Raw genomic sequence first — 26,476 nt, 5'->3', positions numbered from 1 at the left:
AGATCCCGAGGGAGAGCTGTCTACGCTCTGTCCTCATCTGGAAGGACACACTCACTAATTTATCTGAACTGCTGAGACTAGAAGACCCTTCTTCTCACAATGATCGCAGGGAAGGGGGAACTGCATCATCCCAGTAAGGATGACTGAGGAGGTCAGAAGAGAGTGCCAATCCCCTGGAGTTGGAGTTCCAGGTGATTGCAAGCTGCTTAACATGGGTGCTGGGAACCAAGTTCGGATCTTCTGCAAGAGTGGTACCTGTTGAACCTTCCCCAGCCTGTTTGTTTGTTTCTTTCATTTCCTGAGTTTCCGTTGGTTCTTTTTTGATATTCTGGTTCCCTGCTAAGCTTCAAGTTACTGTCTTGCTCATTCACTTTAGTGACTGTCTTGACTAGGTCCTGAATTGATTACATTAGTTTGTTCATCTGCTTATTTGAGGTCATCAATCCTTTTTAAAAGTAGGATTCTGAATTCTTTCTCAAAATTGGTGGAGCAATAAGGACATTTCAAGGCAAATACATAAGAAGGCAGTTCATGACAGCTCACCCGGCACTCCAGACAAGTTTGGAAAGAATAGTTAGCTGGGTGGGGAGGTAACATCTTTAATCCCGGAACTCAGGAGGCAGACGGAGATAGATCTCTGTGAGTTTTAGGCCACCTGGTTAGTTCTAGGACATCCAAGGGTACATAATGAGACCTTGTCTTCCTATCCTGAAGGAGTAATATACATCGAGGAAGAAAAAAACAGTCTCACCCACAAGAACACAGGAGAGTGCATTTGATGGGGGGAATAGATGAACCAAAAAGAGCTGGGAAAGACTCAATCATACCCAATACAGCAGACTAGCAAACTTCTATGCTAATGGGGGAAGAAGAAAAGAAATACCAATTGTCCAACCAACCAGAATATCAACTAACAAAATCTCAGGAAACAGCAAACCCTTCTCAATACGAACCAGAACTCAGATATCCTCAACTGACAAAATGATGCAGACTAACTGAACCAAAAAGAAAAACATCCACCTATCTATTGTCTCCAAGATATGCTCTTGCCAGTAAAGACATTCCAAAGCAGAGCCGAAGGATAGAAATTAACCTTCCAAACAAAACCGTGAGTAGGTATAGCAGATCTTGTTTATGTTAAAAAGAACACGTTCCAGGAGGATGGGACATGGAGCCTCACCAACCAGGCCAGCCTGTGCTCTCCAGGAGAGAGGTAAAGGGAAAAGAAAAAGCAACAAGAAATGCAAGTGGTGCAGGGCAAGAACAGCAGGACTGAGCAACTTAGCAGCCTGCTGAACTAATACTGGGTAATAAGGAAGAATAGGTATGGCAGGAAGGCTTCTGTGAACAAAGAACACAAGGCCTTTTTGGAAGACTCTTGCTGTCCCTCCCCTAGCTCTCAGAAACCTGTCTCACTCCTGGGAGTTCCCCTGCAGCAGATGGTTCTGTTGTCCCCTTGGGGTCTTCCTTTGATGGACCTGGTACAGTGTCTGTGCTTCACAGGTGGAGTCTCGGATGCTGGCCATTCCTCTGTACATTCCTTTGGGGTTTACATGTCTGCCCTACCTCTGTGAGATTCTTTTCAATCTGTGAGCAGTTCGGAGTCCGTGAGAAAGTTCCTCTGCTTTGGCTCCCAGACTTTGGTCCCTGCGTGGTCTTCTGCCAGCTGATGACCATGCAGTCCTGATGCAATGCTTTCTTTTTCACATTCTCACCCTGTGCATGGATGTCCTTCTCACCCTGTTTGAAGTTGGTCTTTCTGGACCTGACCCTCCTATCACATAGACACCCTCTTTACTGTGTGAGCCAAAGTTCTCAGAAAGAAAGCATCGCCTGTATGGGAGATTCTCCAGGGCTGATTGGCTGAACTCACATGACTGTGGAGATTTGGAATGCTGCAGCCCCAGAACCACATTATCTTGGGATATGTTTTAGATCCCTTATTAATCATGCATTACTCACCTCTGTGTTTTATGTAACATTCTTGTGACTGTTACTTGAACCCTTTGGGAAAGTATTCACCACTAGCTTCCGCCAACTTAGAGGCGGAGAATGTCATCCAGCAGCACATGAGGCCTGTAACCCCCCCATCACCATAACCTGTCTACTAACGTATTTTATTTAATTTTTAACATTTATTTTACGGGTCTGTAGAGGTGGTTCAGAACTTGAGACCACCTGCTGTTCTTCCAGAGGACCCTGGTTCAATTCCTCGCACCCACATGGCAGCTCACAACTGTCTCTAACTCCAGCTCCAGGTTATAGAATGTTTTCTTACCTCAGTGTGAGCTGCATACGGTACGCAGACATACACGCAGGCAAAATACCCAGACACATAAGCCACTTAAAAATTTTATGTATTGAGGAGATCCGGTCCAGGCACCAGGAGAGACATCATTGGGAACCTTCATCTGGTGATGGATGGAGATAGAGACAGAGACCCACACTGGAGCACTGGACTGAGCTCCCAAGGTCCCAATGAGGAGCAGATGGAGGGAGAACACTAGCAAGGATGTCAGGACCACGAGGGGTGCACCCACCCACTGAGACAGTGGGGCTGATCTATTGGGAGCTCACCAAGGCCAGCTGGACTGTGACTGAAAAAGCATGGGATAAAACCGGACTCTCTGATCATGGCGAACAATGAGGTCTGATGAGAAGCCAAGGACAATGGCACGGGGTTTTGATCCTACTTCATGTTCTGGCTTGGTGGGAGCCTAACCAGTTTGGATGTTCACCTTCCTAGACATGGATGGAGGGGGGAGGACCTTGGACTTTCCACAGGGCAGGGAACCCTGACTGCTGTTTGGATTAGAGAGGGAGGGGGAGAGGAGTGGGGAGAGGAGGAGAGGAGTGGGGAGAGGGAGAAGGGTGGGAGGAGGGGGAGGGAAATGAAAGGCTGGGAGGAGGCGAAAACTTTTTTTCCTTTTCTCAATAATAAAAAAAGATAAAAATAATTTTTATGTATTTCATATTTGTGAGTGTTTTGCCTGCTGACATGTATGTGCATCACACGCATGCCTGATGCCTCTGGAGGTCAAAAGAGGGAGACAGATCCCCATTGTCTGATCCCGTGAATGGGGTTAAGGATGGTTGTGAAAGGCCATGTGTATGCTAGGAACCAGCCCTAGTCCTTGGTGAGAGCAACGCATATGCTTAACCACTGAACCACCTCTCTAGACCACCAATGCATTCAAAAGTGCTTTGGCTTATGTCTCTCCTTTGCTACACAACGATAAGAACTTTACAAAATTGTCGGCCCATTAGGTCATAGTGTTGGAGCTATGACCACATGTTTCCAGATCATTGCCACTCCTATTAGACTCCAGAACCTGTCACTTATTTCCCTTGTGGTGAGAGCTGTGATTTTGGGTTGACAGTTTTTGGTACTTGAATGTGGGATCCCGAGATCGTTCATTTTCATTGGAGAAATTCCCCAGATTGGCACTGGGCACCTTTATGGGCCCTTTGTGCCCAACCGTCTGTCACTGCTTCCTTGGGTGGATGTTGGTGAGTTCCTTCTGGGGCGTGGATATCCCTTGTTTGGTGGAGGGTTCATTGGTTTATCTTGAGTAGTTGTTTGGATATCATTCAAAATATTTCACAGCACTCAGTTTAAGATATTGAATGTTGCCAGGAAGTGGTGGCGCCCGCCTTTAATCCCAGCTCTCATGAGGCAGAGGCAGGCAGATCTCTGTGAGTTTGAGGCCAGCAGCCTGGTCTACAGAGCTAGTTCCAGGACAACCAGGGAAACCCTGTGCTGAAAAACAAAACATATCTATCTATCTATATAGAGAGATAAATATATTTATGTACATCTAGTGTTTGTTGTCCGAGTTTCAAGTCCTTTAAGAATGCTTGTTGATATGGTAGCATTTGGCCTTTTTCTTCTGCCACACCTCCAATATCTACTTCTGAGATTTTCTGTGGTTTCTCTTGTTTAATGCATCTTTGCCACATGACTAATGGAGGGCCTGTTCTCCCCTAGCCCCACAGTGTGGTGTTGTGTGCCCTGGAGTGTGTGTGTGTGGGGGGGGCAGGGCACCTGCACTTCACAGCCTAGCCTGACGAAGAGTATCCTCCTGTTCTTGAGTGAGTGGAAAAGAACTGTGTTCACTCAGCAGGGAAGATACGTAAGGGTTAATCACCCAGTGCCTTGAGCCCCTCATGTTCCTGTGAAGATGCAGAACAAGCGCAAGACACTGGGTGTGTGGGGCGCACGCGTGGCGGCGGGTACTTTCAAATGCAGCACGCAGCATGAGCAAAGACAGTAGATGTCATCCAGGCAGTCTGCCAGAGTCTCCGAGGAATAATCTGGAGAAAGCAGAGGAACAGCTGGAAGAAGCGACTGTCACCCAAACCTTACTTTACCCAGAAAAGCAGGGCAAGGAACTTGACACAGCAGAAAAGGAAGTCCACAGCCTATCCCAGGATGCCTTGGTTTCGGGAGCACCTCACTCCCACGAAAAATGAACATAGATTGAGCCAGAGAGACTTAGAAAATCTGCCCCATTTTACAGTCTACAAAGCTGAAAAGAAGCCAAGGTCAAGGAGATTCTTAGAATGCGATACCCAGAACCCAGCTGTCCAGCTAAAGAGAATGCTGTGGCTACAGTATTAGCAGTGTTAGCCAACGCTGGCTGCTTCTTCAGAAATCGTGTTTGCTCCTGGAAGCTCGCGAACTCTGCTGGAGAGAACTGAGAGTCTCAGGACAGACTTCTCTATTGCCTGGTTCCTCTTTTCCTTTCCTTCCTGTTTTTCCCCACTCCTGGTTTCAGTCCACGGCTCACAGTATTTGCATCTCCACCCCGAACAGGTTTAATGTGATTCTTTTTTTCTGACTGTGGGGATCGGACCTCTCTGTGGCCCAGAGACTTCCACCCCGTGGTTTTAAATTCTCATGCTGTACTCTCAGAGGCACTTGCCCACTTGGTGCCTCTGCACCTTCTCGTTGATGGTGGGGTAATTATCACCGTGCTTACTTCTTGTTTATAAGAAAAAACAATTACGAATGCCGCGGGTTTTCCGAAGAGCGCAGATCTCGTCTCAGTATGGCTTCACCAAACATTTATACTGACCTGAACTTCAAAACTCAACCTGTTTCCTCAGGCACTACCTTGGACTCATCTTCAGGTAAACATCCCTCCCTCACCTCCAGAACGAGACAGCCTCGTTTTCTGGTGGTCTAAGCTAATAGAGCCGTGAAGACGGGAGTGTTTATGAGCAAGGACTAGGGGATCTTTGCCGCTGGCTGGCTGAGTGATGTGTATGGAGACAGGAGGCTCAGCTGCTTGAATTGTCTGTGGAGAGCTTGAAGGGGTTGTTGTGTTGCCTTGTACCATGGGAAAGAGTTCACGATACTGTCTTTACCAATCGCCATTTAGGGAAGGTCTGAATTCTACTGCATATTTCTGAAGTATGTAAAACTATACTTTCTCCATGAAAATACATTCATGTAATCTAAATACTGAAGTTCTTAGTTCTCTACTTATGTGACGACATACTTTAACTTTAAGAAATTAGTTTGTATTTTGGGGGCAGTTTTATCTTGAAGGACAGTTTGAGTGTCCCTTTCTCCATTCATGTAGGGGATAGACGCAGGACCTCACACGTGCATTACAAGAGTCTATAATATTTCTGGAAGGAATTTTATTTTTTTTAAAACTATTTATTTAGGTAGCATGCAAACCAACCGGATGATTCATTAAGGCATTTGTTACGAACACATCCCTTGTGCGTATCCCTAGCCCTCCTCCACCTTCCCTCTAGTTCTTGTCCATCCCTCTAGTTCTTGTCCATCCCTCTAGTTCTTGTCCATCCCTCTAGTTCTTGTCCATCCCCCTTCCCTTCCTGAAACTTTTCTCCTTCAGCTTTCATGGCGCAGGTTTACATATGCAGCAAGTGTGGAAGCCGCTGTGATACTTTGTCTCTGGGCCCAACTGCTTTGTTGTCCTTTCTCTCTCCCTCTTATACCTCTTCCCCGCCCCTCGGTCCCTTTCAACCCAGAAAATGGTTTCTAACCAAGAGATAGTAGCTAAAAAGATAACCTTAGGCCATATCTTAAACATGTGAGATATGATTATACATATTTCTCTGTTTCTGCATGCTTTAAAGTAATATTGGAAGCAGTTTGGGAGACTGTTTAAATATATGTTGAAGTACTATGTGGCCAAAATAAAGAATGTTAAAGAGGAAAACATGGTGACAAAAAAAAAAATGTTCATGATGCAATGTGCAGGAAAATAACAGAGCAGAAATGAGTGATTGTGATATGTCGGTCGTATGGGGAAATATGCATGCATGCGTGCATACACACTTTAACACTCCATGAAAGGGTATTCGTCTGTACTTACATGTCTCTCAAATATCAATATTAACATCAATATTAATGAGTTATTGTCAGTGGTAGAAATTTGTGCTTTCATTTTACCCAGTGGGTATCATTGTTTTTCTTCTACTCATTTTAAAATGCTGTTTCAAGAGTCTATACTGTTAATATTTCATAGTAGAAAAGAAGAAGATGAGGAAGAGGAAATTACTGAATTCATTACTGATTTAATTAGTTTGATTTTCCTTTAGTCCGCCCAAAGAAGACCACCATTCACAAAAGTAATCCCGGCTTTCCCACGCTGCCTTTTACCTCGTTGATGTTTTTCCTGCTGTTGGCAATCTTATCCTCTGTTTCTCTGAACAGTAAGTATGCCAACGGAGTAAGTAAGCAATGCCCATCTTGCACAAAGAGAGACATACATTCGAAACCGATAATTACCAGTGGTTTTCATGAGAAACCTGAGACAGAAGCTTTCTCTGAAGGTGGATGACACTGGGATTTTTGTTCTATTTCAGAATAACTCTTCTGTAAAAGTCATTTGTTTTTTACTAGAGAGGCAAGTGAGTGTTTGTTGGTGACACAGAGTGAAATCCTGGGCATCTGTGTGAGACTCCAGTCCTGAGGATGAATCTGTCCTTCCTCAGCAGCATCTAGAAGCCAGCCCCATTGAACACACAGACACTCATATTTTGGAATGAGTAGAAGATCAGAAGAGATGACGGAGCTATTCCAGGGATAGAGCTCCACTGGAACTCCAAATTATTTATTCCTGATCCACACTATGTGAGATCGAAGCCAAGTTAGCAAACAGAGGATTTCTTTATAAGGTTGGCTTTTGGAGTTTAATTAAAAAATTAAAAGGCAAGGTCAGGCAAAGTGGCATGCCTTTAATTTAATCCCAAATTCAAGAGGCAGAGGCAGGTTGGTATCTGAGTGAAAACTTGTCTAAAAATAAAAGTGTAAAATTAGTATATATTGTCTATTTTATCTTTCCCTCAATAGTTAGTAGCATCCATTCACTGTGTGCTAGACAGTGTATTAGTGGATCTGGAAAGAACAAAATAGCCCCTGTGTTTAAAAAATTCTGAGGGGGCTGGAGAGATGGCTCAGTGATTGGGAGCATTGCCTGCTCTTCCAAGGGTCCTGAGTTCAATTCCCAGCAACCACATGGTGGCTCACAGCCATCTGTGGTGAGGTCTGGTGCCCTCTTCTGGCCTTTAGGCATACACACAGAAAGAATATTGTATACATAATAAATAGATAAATAAATAAATATTTAAAAAAATAAAAAATTCCGAGAGTGGTGAGGTGAAGTAACATTTACAAATGTATCTAGGAAGTATTGTGCAGGCAGGATGTAAGCACAGGGGCTGAGGCAGGCTTGGAGGAGGTGACATTTAGACCTATTTAGGACAGCAGAGTCCTGGAAGCTTGAGAGCATGGGAAATATGGGGAAGACTGAGTAAGCTTGTCTGGAACACACACAGTGAAGAAGAAGTGAAACTGGTAGACACAGACAGAGCTTACACAACAGGAAAGTGTTGTGTAAGTATTAAAAATGTTTGGGTGGGACATAGTGTTGTATGCCTATAATTTTAGCACTTGGGAAACTGAGGCAGGAGGATTGCAAATTCTAGGCCAACTTGGACTACATAGTATGTTCCAGGCCAGTCTGGGCTATGCTGTAAGACTCTGTCTACAGGACAAAAAGGGTTTGAATTTTTCTATTAATCATTTTTTTCTTTCTTCCCTTCCTCCCTCCCTTTCTCCCCTTCTTTCCTTCCTTTTTGTTTTCCAGACAGGGTTTCTCTGTAGCTTTGGAGCCTGTCCTGGAACTGGCTCTGTAGACCAGGTTGACCTTGACTCAGAGTTCTGCCTGTCTCTGCCTCTCGAGTGCTGGGGTTAAAAGTGTGTGCCACCACTACTACCTGGCTATTGAACATTTTTTCAAATATCTTTTTCTTCTCCACAAACAGTTCCACAGTTTCACAGATTAACACAGCTTTTGTTTGTTCATGCTTCTGTGGCTTGGCGGTTATATTAACATCAGCCAAGGTTCCTCAGCCCTGTTGAACTCAGTCACCCTCATACATGTGGTCAGGAGCATGCAGCATAGCTTCTGAGGAAGAGACTGTCACCTGAAATTACAGGAGCAATATGGCCACAGTTTTCTCCTTCATCAGGACAACCCATCTCTGTTCAAAGAACTTAAACACAAAGGTGGAGGGTGAGGGCCAGTCATGCCTCTCAAAGTCTCAACTGGTGGGCTGGAGAGATGGCTCAGAGGTTAAGAGCATTGCCTGCTCTTCCAGAGGTCCTGAGTTCAATCCCTGGCAACCACATGGTGGCTCACAACCATCTGTAATGAGGTCTGGTGCCCTCTTGTGGCCTGCAGACATATACACAGACAGAATATTGTATACATAACAAATAAATAAATATTTTTTTAAAAAAAGTCTCAACTGGGAAGTGGCCAGAGTTGCTTTTGAATGATTGGCTGTCCAGATGAAACACAGGTGCAAGGATATTGTTAACATTTTCCCGATGTGTCACATCAGGGGAAGCCATTGAAGAATATTAGACAGGGAGTTGAAAGCGTCAAAGAGACATGAAAATGAAATAGAGAAAACTAGAGGTAAAGACACAGGCTAGAAAGAGATTCAGGTGAGCAGAGCCGACCCACGGACAGTGTTCGGAGACTGGTAAGGCAGACAGAGCCCAGGAGGAAGAGGCTTGTTGAACTGGGGCTGAAGGAACCCGGGAAGTGAAGCCACTCCAACACCTGGACTTGTAGACTCAGTCGTGGTGAAGGTGTTCACACCGGTAGACAATACAGTGCGCGTGAGGTGCAGGCTTAGGATGGAAGATGCTGATTTGGGTTTTGAGCATGTTGGGCCTGTCTTCAAGAGTCATGTTTAGTGAGCACACACTTGTCTGGGTGTCAGGTCTGAGGTTCCCCGTCCTTTTAGGTAGCAGGTGAGACCATGGGATACCCTGCCATCACTTGGGAGGAAGAAAGTATGAGAAGGAAGGATACTGACGGACAGTGGGGAGCGTTGCATCTCTAGGGGGTGGATGGGGGAGAGGAGATTATACAAGGCGGTGAGAAGTGACAGCAGGAGAGGCGAGGCAAAGCCCAGCAGTGTCCGAAGAGGTGAGCAGGGAGAGAACTGGGGTCAAGTCCACCAGCAAGGTGGACAATGTGCCCTGGGATATTACTGATAATCCATCTCAATTTTTTTTTTTTTTTAAAATCACTGCCCCACTTTGTAACCCAGACTGAATCTGAACTTGATACAGTTCAGACTGGCCTGGAATTTGCAATCCTCCTGCCTCCACCTCCCCAGTTTTGGGATGAGAGGTAGGCACCATCATGTTTGGCTCAAGGATGGTTTTAGTGAAATGGTAGAAGCGGCAGCCAGGATGTGGTGGGTCAAGGAGCAAATGGGACATAGTGAGGAAAGAGAAAAGCCGAGTTCTAAAGGGTCAGTTAGTTAAAAACAGAACCACGTTCATTGCGAATCACAGACAAAAAGTATTTCCCTCTTTTTTCGTTTTAAAATATATTTCCATGGATTGTTTAAAAATTTCATGCAATGTGTTGTGATCATATTCATCCACAGTCTTTCCCCTAATTTCTCCCTGATCCACCGCAACTCCCTATCTCCTCAATTTGTGTCTGGGAGTCAACTTTAAGTTGGGATTACGATGCCAGTTTGATTCATTAACTAAGAGCCACGTGTGAGGGCTCAGGCCCAGCCTTCTGGAGGGGAGGTGGTGAACTGTGGGTGTGACCAGTCTGGGCTACACAGCTAGGCACTGCCTCAAAGAAACAAACGCAGGGCAGTGGTGGCACACACCTTCAATCCCAGCATTCGGAAGGCAGAGACAGGTGGATCTCTGTGAGTTCAAGGCCAGCCTGGTCTACAAAGTGAGTTTCCGGACAGCCAGGGCTGTTACACAGAGAAACCCTGTCTCGAAAAACCAAATAACCAACCAGTCAAAAGGTGTATGTGTGTGGGAAGACGTGAGTAAAGAGTAATATTAAAATGCTGCCAGGAAAATGAATATCTTTCATTCTTTTTTTCCAGTTTTGTTTCAAATGTATTCTGATCTCCTTGAAGAAAAAAATAGTATGAAACAACTGACTCACACAAAATTGGATTGTATAAAAGACCACCCATCCGAAGAAGGTAAAAGTTAATATGCTTGAATCCAGTTGTCAAACACAGAATGTAAGCTCCCTATATAAGTATTTCTGGGTTATACTAAGATGTGGATTATTAGCCATTAGACCTAGCAACATAATATTTTGAAGTTCTTATGAGATTTGTCTTTTCTATCCATTTATTATTGTCCCTAATCACGTGTATCTGCATGTACCCACAAATATTTATTTTGTATTATAATTTGATACTTTTGCGTTTTCTGCTTTGTGCTTTAGGATCACTTCCCATTGGTCCTTCTGCCCTTTTGACATTTCATTTCAATAATTTGTTTGCTTTCTTACTTCTGGGATTCAGAAAGGCTCTGTCCTAGACTCACGGTGCATAGTCTCCATTCCTGTCTCAGCCATTTCACTGAGTAGTCCTGGGTCCTTTTACTGAAGAAACGTGTCCTACAAGTGTTGACATTTTGTATTTTCATTTTTGTTCAGCTCAATTTTATTTTGAGATAGAGTCCCATATGACCTAGGCTAACCTCAAACTACCTATGTAGCTGAAGATAACATTAAACTTTGGATCCTCTGCTTGCACCTCCCTAGGCCTGGGATCTTATGTGGTCACTGCCGCATTTGGTTTTACGATGTGCTGTGGATGGAGCCCAGGGCCTCTTGCTCACCAGGCAAACACTCTAACTGAGCCTCATTCCCAGCCCAGTTAAATGTGTTTTTTTTTTTTTTTTTTTTTTTTTTTTACTGAGAATAGGAAAAAAAAAGTTTCCGCCTCCTCCCAGCCTCCCATTTCCCTCCCCCTCCCCCATTCTTCCCCCCCTCCCCCCACTCATCTCCCCCTCCCCCCACTCATCTCCCCCTCCCTCTCCAATCCAAAGAGCAGTCATGGTTTTAAATGTGTTTTTAAAGTAGACCTTGACGTTTGGACACCTATATTATTTAGAAGTGTATTTATTAGTTCTAAGAATTTTTTTGTCTTATCTTGTTTACTGACTTAGATTTCTTTCCATCATGTTGGGAAATGCCCTTTGATGCTCTTCTTGTTTTTGGAAGTGGTCGTCTCTATCTCTGAGGGCCTCATTTCCCCTTCCCACGTATCCGTTAGTCTTCACATATCTTGGCCCCATGTTATCTTCTACATACACACTTGGGCTCAGGATATGAGGCCGTATTTATTTTTATGTATTTCATTTTTCTTAAGTTGGTATTTTTATTATCTTATTTAACAATTCACTGATTTATTTGTCTTCCCCGCCCCCATTCTGCTATTGGATCCATAGATGTAAGCTGAAAGGGTTATTGAGCAGGTTTTCTGTAGTTGGAGGCTGTTTGTTCATCCCCCAGCCACTCTTACTCAAAATAATCACACAGAAACTATATTATTTGCAATACCGTTTGGCCAATAGCCTAAGCATATTTCTAGATAACTCTTAGATCTTAAATAGCCCATTTATATTAATTTATATCTTACCACAGGTTTGTGGTTCACTGGCAAGGTTCTAGCACGTCTGTCTCCTGTGGTGGCTACCTGGTGTTTCACCAACTCGGCCTTCTTTCTCCCAGAATTCAGTTTAGTTTTTCCTGCCTAGCTTTATTCTGCCCTGTCATAGGCCTACGCAGCTTCTTTATTCATGAACCAATAAAAGCAACACATATACAGAAGGACTTCCCACATCAGTTTTTCCAGAAAAAAAAATTTCCATTTTGATTCTTATTACATCTGCTTCTTTGCTGGTTTTTCTTTTTCCAAGATGTCTGTATCTTCCCATTGAAGCATTTAAAATTGTGTCTTTTATTTTTTGAGTTTATAATATAATTTTATAATTTCCCTCTTGCCCTTCTTCCATCCAAACCCTCCCATATACTCCTCCTTGCTCTTTCAAATTCATAGCATTCTTAAAAAATTAATTGTTGCTGCATATACATACATATATGTGTATATTACATACATGTATACATATACCTATCATTTATATATATCTATCTATATATCTATATCTATTCTCAAAGGCTCTCTGTGAAGAAAAAATAATTACATAAGTACAATTTTCTTATTATGCTGAATGTTAATTGTATGTATGTTTTCAGTGCTGACCATTGATATTGTATAACCAGGGGATACATTTCTCCCACTCTCAGTATTCCTTAGTTCCCTGTAGTTCTTTGTGTAGGGCTGAGGCCTTGTAGACTCCCTACCTCATACCTCATCCATATTAGCATGTCTGTTGTTATTGTCCTTGTTTAGCTCATGTGAAGACAGCCATGTTGGTGAGGCTTTATGGGTGTAGCTTCTGACATTCCTAGGAGACACAATCCCACAGCGGCTCCCTGATGCTCTTGGTCTCACACTCTTTCCACCATCTCTTATTGAAAAGATTCTTAGCTTTAGGTGCAGGAGCTGTTTTGTAGATGCATCCCTTGGGAATGGGTTCCACAAATCTGTATTTTGTTTGGTTGTGGTTTTCTGTAATGGTCCTTGTATGTTGCAAAGAGAAGTGTCCTTGATGAGAAGTGAGGATTACATTCATCTGTGGGTGTAAAGGACAAATATTTAGGATGTAGTTAAGGATTTTGCAGGTTTAATAAAATGGTAGTTGTAGGTTCTTCTTCAAGATCTATGACTGTACTACCCCTGGGTAGTTGGTTGCATTTCCAGTACCAGGCATGATTTCCCTCTTGTTGAGTGACTCTTAAGTCTAATTAGAGAGCACTTGATTACAAGGTATGCATGCCACTGCTGCACCCTGTGGGTTATCCTGCTCATCGAAACACTTTTATCAATGCTGGTTTTAAAGCTTGTACAGACAATTGTAACATTTTTGCTACCTTGCCTTTTCAAAAAATATTCCTTCACATTTCTATTTTTACATAACATTCTTTGATCGAAGTCTCCCATTATCCTCTTTAATTCCCTGCCCTTTTCAGACAAAGACTCTTCTTTGTGCCAAGTTCCCTGCCTACTTCTTCCTCTTACCTTCACGTCTTGCTTCCTGAGACTCACTGCATTTAGGGAGGATTTCTCGCATGAGCCTGGTTGGGGGTTCGTTACTGGAGTGAGAGCGGTATATCCATGGCTCCACCAGTGACGAGCACGACTTCCTCATTCTGCAGCCCTTCACTGCTGAGCTCCTCTGGGAAGGGTAGGTGATAGGCTCAGTTTCATGTGGTTCACCACCACTGTGAGTGTGTAATGTGCAACAACTGCATCACGTCTGGAAGTCAACACTCCTTCCCATCCTCTGGCTCTGAGGTTATTTCTGCTCCCTCTTTTTTGACGTTCCCAAACTCTCGGAGGAGTGTTTACCTTGCTTCTAGGCATCGATTACCTCTTGCTTTGTTTTGTTAAGTTTGAAAATGCTTTGTTTCTTGGTATGATTAGTTACTTTCTTCTGAGCCTAGGGAGTATTTATGTATTATGCCACATTTAAGAACTGTGCTTTGTACTTGAATCTCCTTTCTCCCCAAAGACAAAGTCTGGAGCTGTTGCCCAAAGGACTGGGAGCCATTTAGTTCCCACTGCTACTTCATTCCCACTGATGCGGCATCTTGGAACAAGAGTGAGGAGAAGTGCTCCAGCATGGGTGCTCATCTGATGGTGGTCCACAGCCGGGAAGAGCAGGTGCATGCTGGGAGCCAGTGGGGCCTGGGCCCAGTTTGATGTCTGCCCTTTTTACTAAGAGGGAGTTTTGTTGACATGGGTGTTGGTGCTATGGCAGAAGGCTTGACATTAGGTAGCTGGAAAGGTTGCTTCAGTCTTGACATTTTACACCTTGCTCCTGCTGCAGTGAACCGAACGACCCACGGGAACCATGGCAACAGAAATGCAGTGTCTGAGGGTGGAGGGAAGGATGGAATGTTTCTGTTTGAAAGACCAGTTTGTGATTTCAGCACTCTAAGGCTTCCTGTAGTATCAGCCGCCTAACAGAGAAGGGTGCAGAGCTGACTAGGAAAAGAGGATCCAATCAGGAGAGTCACAGCCAACCATCAGAAATGAAATATCTGCAGTTATGAATGGAGAATGATTAAATCTGTAAAATCCTCTCATGCACAACCTTCAAGAAGGGTGTTGGGGAAGAAAAGAGGGGAGTGAGTCTGAGACGAGAATTCATTATGACCATGGTGTCATGGAAATCAGGTCTATGAGGGATGTCTTTGTGTCCTGGTCAGCCAGGGAAGATGGCACTCCCAGGGGTGGGGGCTCTTCCAGTCCTTGAACCTTTCTTTGTCTTCTCTTCTCTGTGTGATCAGAAAAAGTTCACGGAGTACCTCTAAAATGTGTAATTATTGTGTATTAATCTAAAATTTGAAAACTATTTAAGAGCCTAGAAAGATGAACTAGGATTTGATTATTATGTATTTGCATATGTGCATCTAAAATAATTTTTAAGAGATCTTAACAGATCTATAACAGAAACAGAAGCCCTCAATCCAGGCTGAATGCTATGTCTTTCTTTCTTCGTAGGATTTCATCACTAAGATCCTGAGACATAAAACTGCTTATTTTATCGGGCTTTCAGATCCAGGTCATCGACAGTGGCGATGGGTTGATCAGACACCATACAATAAAAGTGACACGTGAGTCTAGAGTTGCCTAGAGGAGTCTTGGATCCTGTGGCATGAGAAGGTTTTAGGGTGTTCCAGCTGTTGGTTATGAAACTACAACAGCTCTGTCCTGGTGTGAGTGCTGGGGATGGTGCTTTCAGTCAATCATCTCTATTTTTAAAAATAGGTTTATTTTTATTGTTGCGTCTCTGTGAGTATGTGCCATGTATATGTGGGTTTATGAAGCCCATAAGAGGGTGTTGGATCTTCTGGAGCTGGGGTCACAGGTTGTATGACCATGCCAATATGAGTGTTGGGAACAGAACTCCCTTGTTTTCTGAAAAAGCCATCGCTCCAGCTTTCCTTTATATCTTTATAATAAAAATTAATATCAAGATCATAACTGATTATTTCTCATAAATCAAAAGCCTCAATCTGACATTGCTAGGTGTCATATTTATGTAATTATTTAAAAGCTTTAATATCTTATATGTTCCCATATTCTGTCAGATTTCTGTTGTGAGAAATAGTGATGTCATTGTCATTCTCAGTTTTCAGAGAAGAGAAAGTAGGAATCCAGGATATTAAATTACTTGTCCTAAATGACAGAAATAAGTAGATTATCTAGATATTTTACCTAGCTCTCCACTGTCTAAAACAAGACTTTGTAAAATGAAAAAAACCTTCATTAAGAAACTAGAATAAAGAGAGACCTTTTCAGCACATAAATAAGCACATGGATTGACAGTCCCCTGGTACCAAGACCTAGGGATGAAGTAGCCTTGGGATGTATGTGTGCTGGGAGAACAGTTAAGTAACAAGCTGAGAGAATATTAAATGCGGTGGGTTCTGTTTTCCAGGGAAAGGTCAGATATGGAGAACGGTTGATTTTTCCACACTAGAATCTGATTTCCACAGATTCCAACCTCATCCCCAGGCTTACTTACTCTTGCTTTCTCTTTCCCAGCATTACTGTGGAAACACCTGATGCTCTTTCCTCCCTTGCAGGTTCTGGCACCCAGGTGAGCCCAACAATGACCGCGAACAATGTGTTATCTTAAGTCATCCACACTCTAGCTGGGGCTGGAATGACATCCCTTGCAGTGATAAACGGAAGTCAGTTTGTCAGATGAAGAAAATATACTTGTGAGAAAGCAGTCTCCATGGACATGGGGCTGCATTTTCATTGACTGTTACACAGACATCTGTAAAGTCTGTCTTGGGGAAAGAGATGTCCACAAAATTTTCGGTAGGCAGCCAACGTTATACCTATGATAATACTGGTCCACATATATTCTTATTTGTTCATTCATTACTTTTTTATACAATGAGAATTTCCCATATACCAGAGACTATGCAGGATCCCCTGGGTGCATATGTGGAATCACATCAGCTTCTCTGTCTAGTCTTAGATTCCTAGAGTCTTATTTGATTATGGAATTGTATGGTGTGGTCCCTCTTCCCATATCTCTCTCTTTGTTCCTTTGTTATTGGATTTATTGATGGATAATTGACAAATAAATCATGTATATTTGCATTACACTGTCTTGATAGATATTTACATTATGATTAATAGCAGTAGCAAAATTACAGGTATCAATTAGTAACAAAAATATTTTTATGCTTGGGGGCCACCACAGCCTGAAGAGTTGTATTACAGGGTCGCAGCATTAAGAAGGTTGAGAACGCGGGTGTAGCGCCTTTCAGATGCTGTGCAGAGGATGCTGGGGCACCTGCATGTCTGAAGCGTTTCCATCAGTCCAGGCCTGGCTCCTGTGGCCAGGGCGCACCTGTTCCTACTTGCATCTGTTGCAGCCTCAGGGACTGTGCACACTGCCCCTCACCCTGCTGGCCCTCTGCCCACAGGTCAGGGCTAGCTGGATCAGGTGGCCGCAGCAGGATGAGTGCTCTGAACAGGCAATAGTTTTCCTGTGTAGGAAGGCACAGCTTCTTTCTCCAAGTACTTCTGACTGTCTTCGATCTGAGCATCAAGTCAGAATCCAGTGTCTTCTACCTGCTGCTGCTGTGCTCACAGTAAAACACAGCTCAGGACCTGGCGTCTGCAAAGCCTGCGGCTCTGGCCTCTTCACACTTAGCAGATGGGTCCAAATGATCTCACAATGACTGCAGGTTGCATTACCCAGCCACTGAGTACTTAATTAGCAGACACTGCATTCCCTAACCATTAACTTCCATGATTTGCTTTAAAAAATTTCTCAATATTGATTTTATCCTATGGCATATTAAACATACTGATTTCAAATTGTAAATCTGAAAAGAAAACTCCACATATTTTAAGCTCCATGCAATTTCTATTTCTTTGGATATATTACATATATACATATATATGTAAGAAACATATGTCTATATATTTACATAATAGCTCTTCATGTTGTGTTAACTATAAACTATTGCCCAAAGGATTTGATGGCCTGTTAATCTTTCATCAGAGCCCAGTTACTTCTGCTCCCCAGTGGAGGATTCCAGTATCCTTCAGTCACCGAAATCCATTTCACAAGCTTGGATGATTCAAATTGAGTTGCTGGATCTGGCACTGCTCATCCTCTTCTGCTTGGTCATTATGTCAACCTTAGGGCAAATGACAGCAATTATTGAAGTTACTTGTGATCAAAATGATTGCGCTTTTCTTTAAACATTTCTTTCAATTATTTACAGAAAAATTAGAAATGAGATTCTTTTCGGGGGTGTCAAAACTAGCTCATACTCCTCATACTCCTTATTTTAAACTAAAAATTTAAAAGAATATTTGCAATGTTTGTTTTAAAACATTTATGAAAGAACATCCATCAGAGAGCTCAGAGTTTACATTAGAACCTGAAATTGTCCTGTGGCCCCTGTGAGCTTAGGCATATCATCTTGATAGGTTTTAGCTTTTCACACCATAGCTACGGTTTTCCAGCCCTCTGATGAGGTTAAAGAAGGACAATGAAAGTCACACAGAAAAACTGTTCTTCCTCCTGTAATGTCATGTCTGTATGTTGGACACCACTCCTCATATGAACCAGCAGGACAAATCTGGCTGTAAAGTCCTGCAGAATGATCATGCTCAAGGACTTGGTTTTACATCTAGCTCCCTGGAAAGACTAAAAGATTTTCTGTACACCCACACACCTGACGTGGATCTACCCACGGTTCCACCCATTTTCCGAGCTTTCCATTTCTCCTTACCACTTTGTTCTAAAATATTATATTTTATTCAGGGCTGTTCTTCTGTTGGACTTTGTTCTACCACCCCATCACTCTTTATCCAGATGTGTCAGCATAAATACAGAGACACAGGACAGAAGGATGGAAGGAAGCAGACAGTGGGGTACAGGGTTGCCAGTGGGCAGAGAGGACTGCACAGCAGAGCTCACAAAGTTGAGGAAAAACAAAGGAATCTTAAGTTGCTTCACTGGTGCAGCTGAGGGAATGTTTTCTCTCTCTGCAGGATCAGATGGTCCAGCCCCTCAGCGTCCATCTCTTCCTCCCTGGGGAAGGAACGGAAACACACAGTGATGTGATATAACCACTTCCTCTCTTCTGCTCAATGACTAAATCGTCCATGTACTCAAGCCAGCTGTGGCTGAAATCCTCTGATCTTTGAAACACTGCTACTTAAAGTCTAGTTCAAAACTTTAAGGGACTGGAGAGCTGGCTCAGAGGTTAAGAGCACTGGATGCTCTTCCAGAGGTCCTACGTTCAATTCCCAGCAACCACATGGTGGTTCACAACCATCGATAATGAGAAATGGTTCCCTCTTCTGGCCTGCAGGCACACATGCAGGCAGAACACTGTATTCATGATAAATAAATCTTTAGCTCCTTCATGTCATGTATGCAACCTGAGCTTATGCATCTGTCTAAAATCTAAGGATCACAAATGAGAAACCTATGCTATATTTCATGGTGAGATTGGTTTAATACACTTAATATAATTATCTCCACTAGCATACATTTTCTTGCAAATGCCATAACTTTGTCTTCTTTATGGCTGAAAAATTCCATTGTACACAGATGCACATTTTCTTTATCCATCCCTCTGTTGTTGGTTCGATAGCTTAGCTATTGTGGACAATGCTCCAGAATTTTATGGTAAGACCCTATTGCTGCAGACCACACATTTGAGTCATAGGACATGAAAAAATCAAGTTGGTATTGACCTAGAAGCTTCGTCCCTACTGTTTAGCTTTCACAGTGCTGGAAGGTGCTGTGCACACTACTGGACAAGGAAAGTCATCATCAGTCTCATCCTGCTGCAACCCCTGGGAGCTGCAATTGTGACTGCCCTCACCAGACATGCCGACTGGTGCAGTAGTGACTGCAGCATCCTGGCAGCAACCAATAACTTTCTGATTAGATTTAAGTTTTGTTTCTAGGATGAAACACATACCTTCCACCATTATTGGGCTAAGAACCTATGGTTTGACAGATTATAGGCCAAGGGGAGAGTCTATTACTATTGCTTAGCTAAATGGACATTGTATACTGTGTCTTAAAAACCTATTGTTGAATCCATAGATCAGTTGTCTCGCAACCCCCCCTGAGAATCTTCAACTTGCTGTAGATGATGACTAACATAGGACTCCTAACTGGTCAAGGTGCAGAGAATAAGCAGAATGCTCACCCCTAAAAGGTACATATGTAACACAACTTTGTTTCCCATAAAGCTCATGGAACATTACAGAGGAGGGACTAGAAAGTTTTAAAGCCAAATGTGATGGATGACTGGAAGGGAACTGTGTCTTCTGGATACTGCAGGGCACCTGAATATAAGGAATCAATAGGATACTTGAATATATTGTTCCAGAATGAACCAACCCAATTCATACCAAAACCTATTATGGGAGAAACCCTGTCTGTAGGTTTTTTCTAGGTTCTGGCTATTACAAAAAATGCTGCTCTGAACACAGCTGAGCAAATGTCCTTGTGGTATGATCGGGCATCCTTTGGATATGATCCCAAGATTCTTCCAGGGATTCTTATGTTTCCATTTCATTTTGACTGGTGTGAGTTGGAATCTCAAGAATGTTTAAATTTTATTTCCCTTATTGCTAAGTATTTTGAAAACACCTTGGCATATCTATTGTCCATCTGTATTTCTTCCTTTGAGAATTCTCTGTTCTGTTCAAAAATCCTGTTGGGAAAGATTTCCCTCCCCCATCCTGAGAGCCTTCTCTTCACCCTGCTAATTGTTTCTTTTGCTGCTTATGCCACATTTTTCAGGATGTTAACTGGGTAATGTTAAGTGATGGGAAGTGGTTCATGCAATTGGTCAATAGTGTTTGTATAATTCTCTGTGGAAGGAGTAAACTTAATGCTCTTGACATATTTTCCTGTAGGATCTACAGTGTAAGTAGTCTTTCTATCTAATTTATAGATCGTGCAAGTGACTGCCACTGACCATTATTATATGAATGGCTTCTTAATGACCACTATATTATTTATTCACGCGTGTGTGTGTGTGTGTGTGTGTGTGTGTGTGTGTGTGCGTGTCTGTGTGCGTGCGTGAGTGTGATGGATAAGGAAGTGAGAATAGCAGAAGAGCATCCAGGAGTTCTCTCTTACTTTGGGAGATCTAGGGATTGAACTCAAGTGGTCAGGCTTGATAGTTAACACCTATAACTGCCTAGCCATATCTCTAACTCTGACCTCCACATTAAATGAGGAGTGTATTGCATGCTCAACTACTCTGTGGTCTTGGCTCCAGAGTGAGGAATGCATGGAAGGATCCAAGCAGAATTAATCAGCCTTATGCCAACCCCAAGCACAAATAAAACGTGATTGGGAAATAAGTGTTTGATATTGTAAGTCAGGTACTGGGATTGTTGATGACATGGGATAGTTCATGAACAATGTGATTTCTTTCACCAGAGAGATAAAGGTAACTTTAGAATTCAATTTTTGTATAAGGTTTTTGAATGATAGAGACTCTATGGTAAGTGATTATAGTTGGGAGGGTCTGTGTGCATGACTTACTGGGTCCCTGAATCACAGATGGAGAACTACTAATTCTGTTGTTCTTCTTCTGTCCTTTAAAAATACTATTTTTTTTCAGCCCGGAGACAGCATCCATGCCTCAGCAATTGAACAAAAGATGGGAAGACATCAGGGTAAGAATACAATTAAAAACACAAAGAATAACACAGCACTACCAGAAACTAATGGATCTACAGCAACAAGACCTGAACATCCCAACGCAGATGAAGCAGAAGAAAACATCATTAAAAATAACCTTGTGAATATTATTGAGGTTCTTAAAGAGGAAATGAAAAATTCCCTTAAAGAAATGGAAGAAGGCATTACAATCCCTGACTTCAAACTCTACTACAGAGCTACAGTACTGAAAACAGCCTGGTATTGGCATAAGAACAGACAGTAGGACCAATGGAACTGAATAGAAGACCCGGACATCAATCTACACATCTTCAAATGCCTGATCTTTGATAAAGAAGCAAAAATATCAAATGGAAAAAAGAAAGCATATTTAACAAGAGGTGCTGGCATAACTGGATATCAAAATGTAGAAGAATGAAAATACACCCATATCTATTACCATGCACAAAACTCAAGTCCAAATGCATCAAAGACCTCAACATAAAGCCAGCCACACTGAACCTTAGAGAGGAGAAAGTGGGAAGTACACTTGAATGCATTGGCACAGGGATCCACTTCCTAAATATAACCCCAGCAGCACAAATACTGAGAAAAACAATTAATAAATGGGACCTCCTGAAACTGAAAAATCAAAGAACGTGGTCAAAAAGACAAAATGACAGCCTACAGAATGGGAAAAGATCTTCACCAACCCCACATCAGATAGAGGTCTGATCTCCAAAATATACAAAGAACTCAAGAAATTGGTCATCAAAAGAACACATAATCCAATAAAAAATGGAGTAAAGACCTAAACAGAGAACTCTCAATAGAGGAATCTAAAATGGCTGAAAGACACTTAAGGAAATGTTCAACATCCTTAGCCATCAGAGATATGCAAATCAAAACACCTCTGAGATTCCATCTTACACACCTGTAAGAATGGCCAAAATAAAAAACACTGATGACAACTTATGTTGGAGAGGTTGTGGGGGAAAGGGAACACTTCTGCATTGTTGGTGGGAATGCAAGCTGGTACAGCCCCTTTGGATGTCAGTGTGGCAATTTCTCAGAAAATCAGGAAATAACCTTCCTTAAGACCCAGTAATACCACTTTTGGGTATATATACAAAGGATGCTCAATCGTGCCACAAGGACATGTGCTCATCTATGTTCATAGCAGCTTTGTTTTTCATAGCCAGAACCTGGAAACAACCTAAATGCCACTTGACCAAAGAATGGATAAGGAAAACGTGGTACATTTACAAAATGGAGTACAACACAGCAGAAAAAAATGCCATCTTGAATTTTGCAGGCAAATGGATGGAGCTAGAAAACATCATTTTGAGTGAGGTAACCCAGATACAGAAAGACAATTATCACATGTCTCACTTATATGTGGTTTTTAAACATAAAGCAAAGAAAGCCAGCCTACAAACCACAATCCCAGAGAACTTAGACAACAATGCAGACACTAAGAGAGACTTACATAGATCTAATCTATATGGGAAATAGAAAGTAGAAAAAGACAAGATCTCCTGAGTAAATTGGGGGCATGGAGACCTTGGGGGAGGATTGAAGAGGGAGGGGGGAGGCAGGAAGGGGAGCAGAGAAAAATGTAGAGCTCAATAAATATCAATAAAAAAGAAATGGAAGAAAAGATAAACAAAAAACTGGAAAAAAATCAACAAATTTTGTAAATAAAACCAAGAAAAGCAATTAAACAGATGAAAGAGAAAGTTAAAGACTTAAAAAATGAAATAGAGGATACAAAGAAAACACAATCTGAGGAAACTATGGAAATGGAAAATCTGGGTAAAGATCATGAACTACAGATACAAACATATACAACAGAATTTAAGAGATGGAAGAGAGAATCTTAGTCATTGAAGATATGATAGAGGAAATAGATTCATCGGTCAAAGAAAATGCTAAATCCAACAAATTCTTAATACAAAATATCCAGGAAATCTGGGACACCATGAAAAGACCAAATTTAAGAATAATAGGGATAGAAGGAGAAGTCCAGTTTAAAGGTAAAAAAAAAATATATTCAACAAAATCATAGAAGAAACATTTCCCAACCTAAAGAAGGACATACATATAAGAGCACAAGAAGTTTACAGAACACCAAATGGACTGGACAGATTAGATACAAAAACAGAATACACCCTTCTGCTGGATACAAGAAACACACCTCAACTACAAAGACCATACTTCAGAGTATAGGGTTGGGAAAGCCTTACTTCAGAGTATAGGGTTGGGAAAAAATTTTCCAATCAAATGGACTCAAGAAACTAGCTGGTTATCCTAATATGTAACAAAGTAGACTTCGGAGTAAAATTAGTCAAAAGAGATGAAGAAGATCATTTCATATTTGTCATAGGAAAAGTCCATCAAGATGAAGTCTTAATTCTGAACATCTACGCCCCGAAACAGGGGCTCTCCCAAAACAAGGGATTCCCCAATTGTAAAAGAAATCTTGCTAAAGCTTAAATCACACATCACACCCAACACACTAATAGTCGTAGACTTCAATACCTCACTCTTACCACTGAACAGACAGAAACTTAACAGAGAAATAAAGAAACTAACAGATATTAAGCCACAAATATGCCTAACAGACATCTATAGAACATTTCACCTAAGCACAAAAGAATATTCCTTTCTCAGCACCCCATGAAACCTTCTCAAAAATTAACCACATACTCAGTAACAAAGCAAACCTCAACAGATACAGAAAAACGAAATAACCTCCTGCATCTTATTGAATCACCATGGTTTAAAATTAGAATTTAACAGTAACACTAATTGCAGAAAGCCTACATACTTATGGAAATTGCACAGTGCTCAATTGACCCATCCCTTGTTCAAGGAAGAAATAAAGAAATAAATTAAAGACTCAAAAAATATTGGCAAACCAAATCCTAGAATACATAAGAAAAATCATCTACCATGACCTAGTAGACTTCATCCCAGAAATACAGGGATAGTTCAATGTATGAAATTCCATTAATGTAATCCACAATATAAACAAACTGAAAGAAAAAAAACATGATTATCTCATTAGATGCTGAAAAAGCCTTTGATAAATTCAACACCCCTTCATGATAAAGGTCTTGGAGAGATCAGCAATACAAGGAATACACCTAAACATTCCTTTTTATTTTTTGAGAAAGAGTTTTCTGTGAAACAATTCTGGCTGTTCTGGAACTCTCTTTGTAGACCAGGCTGGCCTTGAACTCACCAAGATCTGCCTGGTCTCTGCCTTCCAATTGCTGGGATTAAAGGCGTGTGCCACCACATGGCATTTTTTTTATCCACAAATAACATAAAATATCTTGGCATAACTCTAATTGAACAAATGAAAAACATGTATGACAAGAACTTTAAGTCTTTGAAGAAAGAAATTGAAGAAGACATCACAAGACGGAAAAATCTCCAATGCTTTTGGGTAAGTTGAATTAACATAGTAAAAATGGAAATCTTATCAAAAGCAATCTAAAAATTCAATGCAATCTTCATCAAAATCCCAACACAATTCTTCACAGACCTTGAAAAAGAACAATACTCAACTTCATATGGAAATACAAAAAGCCCAGGATAGTCAAAACAACCCTGTATAATAAAGGAACTTCTGGAGGCATCACCATACCTGAATTCAAACTACAATAGAGCCACAGTAATTAAAACAGCTTGGTATTGGCATAAAACAGACAGGTGGACTAACGGAATAGAATTGAAGATCCTGATGTTAATCCACACACTTATGGACACCTGATTTTTGACAAAGAAGCTAAAAGTATTCAATGGAAAAAAGAAAGCATCTTCATCAGATGATGCTGGGATAACTGGATGTTGACATGTAGAAGAATGCAAATAGATCCGTATCTATTCTCATGTATAAAACTCAAGTCCAAATGGCCCCAAGATCTCAACACAAAACCAACCACACTGAACCTCACAGAAGAGAACGTGGGAAGTAGCCTTTAACACATGGTCACAGGAGACCACTTCCTAAATAGAACCCCAGTAGCACAGACACTGAGAGCAACAGTTAATAAATGGGACCTCCTGAAACTGAGAGGCTTCCGTAAAGCAAAGGACACAGCCAACAAGATAAAACGACAGCCTACAGAATGGAAGAAAAAAATCTTTAACAACCCCACATCTGACAGAGGACTGATCTCCAAAATATACAAAGAACTCATAAAACTAGACTTCAAAAGATCAAATTATCCAATAAAAAATTGGGGTGCAGATCTAAACAGAGAACTTTCAACAGAGGAATCTCAAAAGGCTGAAAGACACGTAAGGAAATGCCATCAGAGAAATGGAAATCAAAACAACTCTGAGATACTATCTTACTCCTGACAGAATGGCCAAGATCAAAACACTGATGACTACTTATGCGTAAAGGGAACACTTCTCCATTTGCCGATGGGAGTGCAGAGTTGTGCAGTCACCTGGAAATCAGTAAAGTGATGTCTGAAAATTGGGAATCAATCTACCTCAAGACCCAGCAATACCACTTCTGGCATACACCCTAAGGATAACCACTAACACTAGAAGGACATTTGGTCAACTATTTTCATAGTAGCATTAGTTGTAATAACCGGAACCTGGAAATACCCTAGATGCCCCTCATCTGAAGGATGGAAAAAGAAAAGGTGCTACATTTACACAATGGAGTACTACTCAGGGGTAAAAAACAAGGACATCTTCAAATTTGCAGGCAAACGGACAGAAAGGAAAAGCCATTCTGAGTGAGGTAACCCAGGCCCAGAAAGATAAATACAATATGCACTCACTCGTAAGCAGATATTAGACACGAAGCAAAAGATAAACAGCCTACATGCCACCACCCCAGAGAACCTCGGTAACAAAGAGGACTCTAAGAGAAACATATGTGGATCTGCCTAGGAAGGGGAGAAAAGACAAGATCTACTAAGTAAATTAGGAGCATGCAAGGCAGGGGAAAGGTAGAAGGGGAGAAGAAAGGAGGGAAGGGGAGTGGGGAAAAAGTATACCACAATCCTATTTATACAATTAAAATGAGAAGGATTTTAAATATACTATTTTCCTTTTCCTTGCTAAACAATTCAATTTTGAGCAAAGTTACACAGGGCAAAGCAGGGTAGGTGTCTATAGTAGGGTCAGGTGTGGGGAACCAATGATCTCCCCGTGCAGAGGACTGGCTGGCTTCATGGCAGAATTGGAACAGTGAGGGGGACATATGTCTTGACGAGACAGTGAGTCCACAAGCAGCAGCCTGATGTGAGACCTCAGAGTCTGAGAGGTGACGAGGGCAGCCATGTCCGAGAGTGGGCAGCC

General features: G+C 41.9%; 1 protein-coding gene across 1 annotated transcript; it reads left to right on the top strand.

Annotated features, from left to right (window-relative positions):
• The first annotated feature begins 4,812 nt into the window (after window positions 1-4,812).
• Clec4a (C-type lectin domain family 4 member A) lies at window positions 4,813-16,577 on the top strand. The gene is made up of 6 exons (XM_050164120.1): window positions 4,813-5,133; window positions 6,580-6,693; window positions 10,423-10,524; window positions 13,973-14,124; window positions 14,968-15,080; window positions 16,056-16,577. The coding sequence occupies exons 1-6, from the start codon at window positions 5,052-5,054 to the stop codon at window positions 16,195-16,197; spliced, it is 705 nt and encodes a 234-aa protein (XP_050020077.1). The 5' UTR covers window positions 4,813-5,051; the 3' UTR covers window positions 16,198-16,577.
• The last annotated feature ends 9,899 nt before the right edge of the window (window positions 16,578-26,476 follow it).

The sequence above is a fragment of the Alexandromys fortis genome, unplaced genomic scaffold, assembly GCF_014885135.2.
Source record: "Alexandromys fortis isolate MF-2015 unplaced genomic scaffold, M_Fortis_MF-2015_v1.1 scaffold_150, whole genome shotgun sequence".
NCBI lineage: Eukaryota > Metazoa > Chordata > Mammalia > Rodentia > Cricetidae > Alexandromys > Alexandromys fortis.
Note: the sequence above shows the minus strand (reverse complement) of the source record. Positions and strands in the feature narration are given on the sequence as shown.

Coding starts and splice junctions, on each gene's coding strand:
- Clec4a (XM_050164120.1), top strand. CDS start 5,052: ATGGCTTCACCAAACATTTATACTGACCTGAACTTCAAAACTCAACCT. Junction 10,525..13,972: donor AGACCACCCATCCGAAGAAG/GTAAAAGTTAAT, acceptor TTCTCCCCAAAG/ACAAAGTCTGGAGCTGTTGC. Junction 14,125..14,967: donor TCCACAGCCGGGAAGAGCAG/GTGCATGCTGGG, acceptor CTTTCTTCGTAG/GATTTCATCACTAAGATCCT.